At 41.4% G+C, this 9,641-nt stretch overlaps 1 protein-coding gene across 1 annotated transcript; it reads right to left on the reverse strand.

Moving 5' to 3' along the window:
* Nucleotides 1-412: 412 nt before the first annotated feature.
* Nucleotides 413-9,174, reverse strand: LOC146702868 (uncharacterized). The gene is made up of 5 exons (XM_085465923.1): nt 8,928-9,174; nt 4,501-4,599; nt 2,849-2,992; nt 2,213-2,261; nt 413-1,990 (listed from the first exon to the last, which is right to left on the reverse strand). The coding sequence occupies exons 1-4, from the start codon at nt 9,007-9,009 to the stop codon at nt 2,221-2,223; spliced, it is 366 nt and encodes a 121-aa protein (XP_085322049.1). The 5' UTR covers nt 9,010-9,174; the 3' UTR covers nt 413-1,990; nt 2,213-2,220.
* Nucleotides 9,175-9,641: the final 467 nt, after the last annotated feature.

Below are 9,641 nucleotides of genomic sequence, written 5' to 3' on the forward strand. Positions count from 1 at the left end.
TTTCAGTGTTAAAATATATATCTGCTTAGTATTTAATTAATATTTATATAACTATTTTGTCACTCTAAAGCGTAGATTTTTACTTCTTTGTTAGAACTTAGTTTAGAAAAAAATGAGAAAATTATTTAAATTTAGATGAAATAAATTAAAAGACTTGGGGGAAAAATGTGTTTGTTGTCCAAGTTTTTACACTGCTGAAGGTTGAAGTATTTTTCCGATGGCCGCCCCTCCCTGAGCCTGGTTCTGCCAGGTTTCTTCCTGTTAAAAGGGAGTTTTTCCTCCCCACTGTTGCCAAAGTGCTTGCTCATAGGGGTTCATGAGATATAAAGCTCCTTGAGGCGGCCATTGTTGTGATTTGGCGCTATATAAATAAAGTTGAATTGAATTCAAAGAAAAACACTTGCAGCAGTGATGGAAATTGTCAGTTTTATTGTGAAAATACATTTGCTACACAAAAAGCAGTTTATAAAGATTGCATTAAGTAAAAGCCAGTGCATTTACATTATATACAAGAAGAACTAGAAGGCAAGAGAAACAAGTAGAAAATGTTAAGATATTGTTCAGTAATAGCTGGCCTGGTGGACGTTTTGAAAAGATCTTCACTGGTGTCTCTTTAAAACTGTGCTTGTCTGTCACATTTGTTGCATTACAACAGCTCAACATACTAAAATAAATAATATAGACCTCTTTTAAAAAATAAGAAAAGAAATAAACAATAAAACAGACAATATAAATGGTTCCCCAATTTTGTTGCCAGAGGGTTCACCCACAAGCAGACAGATCCGTGACCTGAAACATTGTCGGTGTCGAATTATCGCAAGGAAAAAAAACTTTAAAAATAAAAGCTGAAGACAACAACCCTGTCCGCTGTGGTTCGTGTTGGCTTCAGCGGCAACAAAATTACAGACCACTGCAGTTGCAACCATCCTTTCTTTTTTCTTTTTTGCCTTGCTGCAGATCTGAAAAGCGCTGTGATTGCTGAAGCTCTGTTTAAAACACTGTAGGTGTAGTTAGTTTTCCTCTCTGCAGTACATTCCTCACAACATTCTCACATGTTAGCAGTTTGGGGCTGTACGTCTAGTGTTTCAAGCATCCTGGGTTACAAAGCGCTGCTGCAACAGTCATGTGAAGTCAGGGTTTGTTTTAGGCTAAAATGACATCTAAACTCTAAATGAAATAAAAGGAAAAAAACCAGACAAGACAATATTTTAGAGACCTGCAATAAATGGTCTGTGTTGGTCTCAGGAGACCCAGTAACAGTGCATGAGTACAGTTTGCTCCTTTACTCAACAGCGTTCTCACTGCGTCAGGCAACTACAAGAACAGGTACTGGCAGGAACAAAGGTTGGAGTACAATTCACCTAAAAAGATTTTTAAAAAGGTAGCTACATTCATATGGCCTTAATGTGCCAAACAGTATGTGTTACTCACATGTGATCTATCTTTCAGAGGCTGTTGTGGTAAATGACCAGCAGAGAGGCCCTGTGTTACCCCGCTGAACGGCAGGGGGGATCAAACTGTGGCCCAGCTGGCGGATGTAGCTGTGTTACATTCACTGGAGTCCTGCTGAAAACAGCACAACGCAATGCAGGCGTACAGACTCTAGTTTTACGGTTAATTCTCAGTCAAACCTGCCTAACCCCCCCCCCCCCAATGATCCAGATCAAAATCTCAACGGAGTGGAATATGAAGGCACACAAGTTCTAAAAGATGATACCACTAGTATAATGCTGTTAATATACCTACAGAGGTGTGAGATTTGCTCATGGCAAGTCCCGTCTTAACCACTGGACCTACACCAAGCATGAGAACTGAGCTTATCTCTTCACCAACCAGTCTAATAAATAAAAAAAAATAAAAAGGGTCCATTTCTGGTCGAGGTATACCCTGCAGTCAGAGTACACGGTTCGTCGTTCAGAGGTTTCCTCCTCCCGGCTGGTAACCAGTGGCTCCTTGGTTCTGTTACATCAGTTTTCAGAGGACGATGAGGCTGTGGGGGCAGTGACAGCAGTTTAGTCCACCTCGCTTTACAGTCACATTTTCAAAAGTGGACCCATTATTATGGTTTCCCACTCTGTGATTTTTATTTTTCACATTAGCATTGAAGGAGTCGCAGTTCTTTGTGTACGCCGTCTGAAATAACACTTGTGCCTCTTTCTACCTTTCTTATGATTGGCTGCACCACACAGCGAGAGAGTCATGTGATACTTACTGAGTGGTTTAAGCTTGATAAAGTGGCCCCGCAGTTTCTTCGATAGGTTCTGTAATAAGTGAAGATTAAAAAAAATGAATGAGCATTTTAAAACAATGTTTTTGACGCTCCTCCAAAACAGCTGTGACAACACAAAGGGCATCAAGAATTTAGTTATCCTTTTCCTGCTGTTAGAAAGGCCCCGGTGAATCTGAATACAATAAAATACATCCTGAGCCTTTTGTGACTCAGCTGCAGAGTCTTCACACCAAAAAACAAAAAAACAAAACAGGAGCAGCACACACTGTTCTCGCGTTTACCAAGAACTGCTTTACACCAGAGACGCCAAACAATTTTTAAGAGGATTACCTAACCCCGTCCAAGAAATCATAATTGCATGCGCAAATGCTGCTCTTACCACTGATACTCAGTAGCTGACGGAAACTACGAAACTACGTTTAATTCATAATTACAAGATAATGCACAGCAGACTATTGGCCTTCCCTAAGCATCCTCCAGTTTTTCAGATTTCTCCAGGATCAAAATACAGTTGTTTTCCCACACAGCGGGAAAACAACTGTAAGCAGTGAACTTCATTTCCCTTCATTTTACACTAAAATAATGCATCAAAGGAAACACCTTTCTCCTGCGTCTTACCACGTAAAGGCCGTTTGTGCGACTTGCGTCGATGCACCATGACCCCGATGATCAGTGCAGCGCTGACCAGCACCACAGCCAGTACTGAGAAGCTGGTGATTGCTGCCAGTTTCCACACGTCAGGTGTCTCATCCACTGATTTGCCTATTTAAAAAAAAAAAAAACACCATTAGAATTCCACTTTAACACCAACACTTTTGTGTTAAACACAGCTAAAAGAAGCCATTTGGGGTTTTTTATTGGCAATTAATGTCAAAACTCACCAATATAAATGACAAGAAACTGAAAATTTGGTTCACATCTTTTCTACGACAGATTGCTTTACTAACAGGCTGAAGAAGAGGGCATTCTTTGGGTAAGTGCAAACTAGTTTTTAATAATAATTTCACTTATTAAGGGGAAACCTCTCCAAACCTACATGGCTCCGTGTGAAAAGGTATTGACCTCCTAAACCTAATAACTGGTCCTGCCACCTTATCTGGCAATGAGTCTTCTCATCGCTGTGAAGGAATTTTGGCCCACTTTGTGGAATCATTTTAATTCACACTGGAGAGTTGTCCATTACCAACAGCCTGATTAAGGTCATGCCAAAGCATGTCGATCTAATTTAAGTCCTGACTTTGATGAGGCCACTCCAAAATGTTGCTGTCTCCGGGTCATTCAGAGGTGGACTTGAGCTTGAGTGTGCTTGAGCTTCAGGGTACAAGCTGATGGCTGCACATCCTCCTTCTGGATTTTCTGGCACAGAGCAGAATTCATGGTTCCATCAATTACAGCAGGTTGTCCTAAAGCAGCAAAGCAGCCCCAGACCACCATATAACCATCACCATGTTTGACTGTTGGTATGATGTTTTACACCAGCTGTAACGGGACTCAAACCTTCAGCTTTTGTGTCGTCAGTTCCACAGATTATTTTTCAAACGGCTTGAGGATCATCAAGATGTGCAGTCTCTTTCTTATTGTTGAATCGTGAACTCTGACCTTAACTGAGGCAAGTGAGCCCTGCAGTTCTTTAGATGTTGTTCTGGGGTCTCCTGGGTGAGTCATTGATGTGCTCTTGGGGTAATTTTGGTAGGTTCCATGTTTTCTCCATTTGTAGATAATAATGGCTCTCACTGTGGTGCACTGGAGTCCCAAAGCCTTAGAAAAGTCTTTGTAACTCTTTCAGTCTGATAGATGTCGGAGACTTTGTTTCTGAGCTGTTTCTTCAGATCCTGCAGGATGTGTTACTTTTTGAGATCTTTTAGCCTGCTTCACTTTGTCAGAAAGGTTCTGTTTAAGTAACTTCTTGATTCAGCAGGTCTGGCAGTAATCAGGTCTGTGTCTGGCTCATGAAATGGAGCAGAACCTTCCAAAAAATTGTTTAATCACAGTTAATTATTGATTTAACAAGACAGGGCAGTTAGTTTTTCACACAGGGGCAGGTTGGTTGCGATAGCTTTTTCCCCTTTAATAAATGAAACCTTCACCAAAATACTTCATTTTGTATTTTCTCAGCTCATCTTTGTCCAATATTAGAATGTGTTTGATGATCTGAAACATGTAAGTGTGACCAGAAATCAGGAAGGGGGCAAATAATTTTTCATGGTAGCTCTAACACTCGACAAGCAAGTTTTAACAGATGTTTTAACAGATGCGACTCAGTGGCTCACATGTGTTGCAGGACGGGGTTTTCGGGTACTGCTTGCATGATTCACAGGGCAAGCAACCATCATAGTCTGAGCTCCAAAACTCCGAGCTCCGACACGGACCTGCACACACAGAGAAGCAGGTTAGTCGTGACATTTCATTTCCGGTCATTATCTCAAACCTTACACTGTAATCCTAGAAGGTAACCAAATAAACCATAATCAGGTGGTTTGAAGGAGAAATTAGGTTTCCATCCACTTATTACAGTAAAAACATGTGACCTGAACAGGACATCAAATGATTTCTCTTCTCATAAAGTGAAACTGGGAAATTCCTTTGTGGAGAATCTGTCGGTGCATCTCATCTGCACGACAGACAAGTAGTCGGTTTGGCGTGCGTGAACATTCGGGCCATGTGTGTGAAGAGCAGGATGTGCTTTCACAGAGTGCTTCCGTCGAATTGTCTTATGCGCGTTTATGTGCGACTTCCAGAGAATAAATTTGCATCTGTGAGAAAAAGAAGTGGCAGTTTGGTTTAGCGAGACAGAAAACGTCTACCTCCGCAGCCACGATGGACAGCTTCGTTTCTTTTTCCTGGCAGCCAGCCAGGCGGACAATTAAAGCCATGCACTTCCTAGATGATAAGGAAAGGACAAGGCTAAAGATGTGAGACAGGCTGAGAGCAGAGGCCGTTTTATTGTTTTAAAAGTGTGCGGTTTTCTCTCCAGCTTTAACATCCTGCATTTGGTTAAGAAACACATATGCACTAATGCCCTGAAGACATGCATGAAGTACGATCTCTGCAAAAACAATATTACAACACAAAGTCAACCTAATGAGGTCAAACAATACCAGACATGACAGCATTACAGATAACAACAAGGAAACCACCCAGAGACACTTGATAAATGATGATAATCATTCCTCATCAAATGTGTAAGACACGCATTTGCATAGAATTAAAAAAAAACATATTTTATGCTCAACAATTTTAACAAGAAACTACCCGAGTCATGATTTGTGGTAACATTTCATAACTGCTGGCTTTAACCACCGCTGACAGCAATAGCAAAACTCACAGAGGTGAACCTGACGCATATCAAAGTAGGGAAATGAAGGCATAGGAAACTGCGGCAGTAACATGTAACAAATATATTGCTACACCGAGGTCAGGAGACGATGCACCGCCTCATCAGTGCTGGAGCAGACAAAGGGGAAAGTAGAAACTACAACAGATCAGGCAGGCTTGGAGAAAAACGAAACAAAGAAGTGATGAATACCAATATGAAGTAAATCTCTTTAGTACTGTGCTATGGCTGAAGTATTCAAATCCTTTACTCCTGATCACAAGACCTACTCTGTGGTTCAAAAGCCTGACTTAAAAAGTAACATAAAAGTATTATCAGCAAAGTGTGAAACAAAGTTGCAGCAAATGAAGTAAAATAGATCCCACATTTAATAATGTGTCAATTTAACGAGCATCAAACAGTTTACATAATAAAGACTCTTGAAGTGATAATTCACTCTAGTTGAGGAGGAGTAATTAATAGGCTTTGAAACAAAAGCGTAGTATCTATGGTTCAGCCCTAATAATGTCACCGTGACATTATTAGGCTTATCTCGGCTTTGCCTCAGAGGTGTGTTTTTTTTTTCTTTTTTCTTCATAAATATTTTACCAGAAGTCGTCATAGCAAACTGGAAGCGTGACATTAAAATATTCTTAGTATTTAGGATGCACTTCAGGTCAAACCAGAGCTTGCTACCTAAGAACTCGTCACATTACTGATGCTTGGTTTCAACATTTTTTCCAACATTCAGGGGTAGTGCTCCAGAGCAGCACCTTCTTGGCTGAAAAGATATTGAAAACAAAACAAAAAAAAAGTCTGCATGAAGAGGCTGAAGCCGGCTGGAGGACTTCCACCCAGGAGACAGATCTTGCCCTCCATTCTGGGAATGCTATTTTTTGATGGGTGTTGTTGTTTTTTACTTTTGTCAGTTGCCGTGTGGTTGGGTTTACGCATCAAACCTACTTTGTTAGGCTTATGAAAAGGTCATGGTTTCAGTTAAAATACATTGTTTCACAATTCTAACCACAGGTTGGAAGACAAACTAGCTATGGTGACGAATCACTCAACAATGACGACACCAGCAGGGAACATTCGGGTTCAGTCTCTGGACATCTGTTTTCAGATGATGAGTTAATTCAGTTCAGTTCAACTTTATTTATATAGCTGCAAATCACAGCAACAGTTGCCTCAAGCTGCTTTATGTTGTAAAGTAACAATAAACATTAATACAGAAGCCTGTATGAGCAAACACTTAGCAACAGTGGGAAGGAAAAACTCCCTTTTAACAGGAATAAACTTCCAGCAGAACCAGGCTCAGGGAGAGGCAGCCGTCTCCATCATGGAGACAGGACAAAAGACAGAGGGACATCTGTTGAAGGCTATCAGAGCTTGCACATTGAAAATCTGTGCTTAAGGGGTAAAATGCAAGGGGCCCTGACCATAGCCTGTAGATAAAAGATGGCCACAGCCACTGCGACATCACTGATGGGGATTTATCTCTTGAAGTCTCAAATTTAGTATTTCAGACTCAACATCTTAATTTTTTTTTAAATAAAGATGCCATCATATGAATATTCAGACCATAGCAGCTTAAATTCATAAGCGAGCCGCACAGTGACGCATCCACGGCTTTGGTGTCGGTTTTATTTTTAATGGCAACCATAGTTTACAAAATGAACATCAGGTTGTATTACACATAAGTTGAAACTAGCAAATCGGACAATGAACACATCAGAAACATGGTGTTGAGGTATTAAAGAAAGTAAGAGGTATGGTCATTTTTACTGTTTTTCTGACCACACGAGTTGCCCCCTACTGGCCATTAGAAAGAATGAAGGTTACAGAAAGTATAAGAAGCTACCAAATGAGAATGAAGGAGGAACTCTGGGCTAAAAAGCTGTCACATCTATGCTGCTGATTAATGAAAGCTAAATATTAAAGAAGACAAATGTTTCTGTGTTGCGGGATGTGGAGAGCACTGGGCCAAATCCACCAGTCCAAACTGAACCTTACTTGGGAAACATTTTACATTCACTTCATTTGTCTCATCAGTCACAGCTTGAAGAAATCCAGAGTTAACTCTGAGACCTGCATGAGTATGCCGCTGTATGGTTTTTGAGTACAGGTCATTGTTAGACCATCTGTAGTCAAAAGCCACCTGCTCACACACTCATGTTTGAAACATTTTGACCTCCTTTGACTTTGACTCTCTGGTTATATTACAGCCACATGCTCAGGCCCTCAGAGACTCTCCGTCCTCCACAGCCAGTCTCCCTCCAGGGTTTGACTGACTCATTTTATAGCTCTGGTCACAGTAAAAAAATGTGTCACAGTCCTTGTAAAGCATTTCTCCTCATGATTTCAGCACTACATCATGCAGCTGGACTTCACAAGAGTTCAAAAGGTAACTGGAAGGAACTGAAGCCTGACTGCTGGGTGACCTCTGCAACCCGAAACTTGATGGGACTGATAACATTTCAAGCATTAAGCTAAAAGGTTAAGGAGCTGAATCATTCATCTCTACATCTCTTTAATACCACAGGTGTTTCTTGTGGTTAAGTTTTTCAAATCAGTGTGGAGTGGGAGAGAAAAACCAAAATGTTAGGTTTTTTTGTTTGTTTTGTTTTTTGACTAAGAGACCTTGGCAAGTCTCAACACCTAGTCTGACAAAGGGTGTTTTGGGTGTGGGGGTGTTGTATTTTGTCATGAACTGGAAGGGGTGGGTGGATCAACAGCTGATGTCCAGATGTAGAGAAGATTTCCCACAGATAGAATCAAGATTAAAGCACAGGGTTTGCTGTTAGTTCTTTGGAAACGCATTTGGCACTTTAATGCCTGAGGAAATGGCCCTAACCCATTTAATTATTCAGAGTTTTATGTTCTTGGTGCACTCTGCGCCTGGTGTTCTCCGGTGGGATTAAGACTTAAAACTTCAGAGCGCTGTGGAAACAAAGTTAAAAAGCTGGGTTTTCTGTTTTTTCGGGTTTTGTTTTTTTCGAGGCCCTATAAACGTGTCTTTGTCCAAAATGGACACAGGCGGTAGAGCATTTCCATGTGGCTTGTCCTTCTCACCGAGAGGCTCGGATGGATGAGGTGAAATAAGGCGATCGGAATGCGGAACCGGTGAGAAATGCAGCTGGTAAAGGAAGCGGCTCTGTAAGCAGACCCCACTATCTGACTCCATTATAAGCAGAGCAAACCACCAGACTCTGACCAGTGTTCACGCAAAAACACGCCAGCACTTATGAATTAAAATTTAGGAATAAGAATAAAAAATGGGAACATTTAACGCACACGAGGTATTCCCCTGCTCTTTCTTTCTTTTAGTAAAGATTGTTTTCCCAAAAAAAAGGTGAGGGAGGGGAAAAAACGTATTTCACTTACTTTTCTGCGCGCTCACACCATGGAAAGTGGTCACCGCCGCAATAATAAGTCCGCAGAGCGCGCAAAGAGCGTTTAAAGCCATGATGTCTGCGGAGGGAAAGCTGCTCGCTGTCGGCCACACAATTCCCGAAAGTTCATCTGATTAACAGTCCGTGCTGGTTTTCAGCATGGAAAAGCGAGCATCAGAGTGAGTCATACGGAGGAGTCTGCGCCTTGTTTTAATAGCGCGCACACACCCACGCTAACAGCTCCACTCCTATGAGTCATTTCCTATGTACTGTACTGCTCGGATTCTCTGTGCGCACTCCCCGACTCACAGGAAACTCCAGTGCCATAAAGTGTGGTTGCATTTGTTTCAGTTCGAGTGAAAGTTTTTTACCACCTCAGGTATGAGTTTCAATACATAAATGTCATATTTTAAGGGCACACCCTACATTTTTTTTCTCCCCTTCTCTCTCTTTCTCCGAGACCCCGCGTAGTCTGGACTTAATAGTGTTCTCATTGTTATTACCACGCCTGTCGACGTCACCCCGTCCTCCCTGCCAAAAAACACAACTCTCTGGCATGAGTCTGGGTCCCATACACAGAAAAAGGGGGGAAACAGCAACCGAGGCAAAAACAGATGACACTCAGATGTTTTTCTTTCTTCTACTATGTTTTTTTAAAGACATTTGGAAATTCTGCTTAAAATTCAAGTAAGATGAGGTTTATCTG

The sequence above is a fragment of the Copadichromis virginalis genome, linkage group LG8 (genome assembly GCF_057382275.1).
Source record: "Copadichromis virginalis isolate Kocher_CV1m ecotype Utaka linkage group LG8, C_Virginalis_male_GT1.1, whole genome shotgun sequence".
In the NCBI taxonomy this organism is placed as follows: Eukaryota; Metazoa; Chordata; class Actinopteri; order Cichliformes; family Cichlidae; genus Copadichromis; species Copadichromis virginalis.

Bases quoted from the DNA above. Each gene is read 5' to 3' on its own strand.
- LOC146702868 (XM_085465923.1), bottom strand. From the start codon at position 9,009: ATGGCTTTAAACGCTCTTTGCGCGCTCTGCGGACTTATTATTGCGGCG. The intron at 2,993-4,500 runs GTGAGCCACTGA...TTTTTTAAATAG, and splicing joins AACCCCGTCCTGCAACACAT to GCAAATCAGTGGATGAGACA. The intron at 2,262-2,848 runs GTAAGACGCAGG...CACTTATTACAG, and splicing joins GCACAAACGGCCTTTACGTG to AACCTATCGAAGAAACTGCG.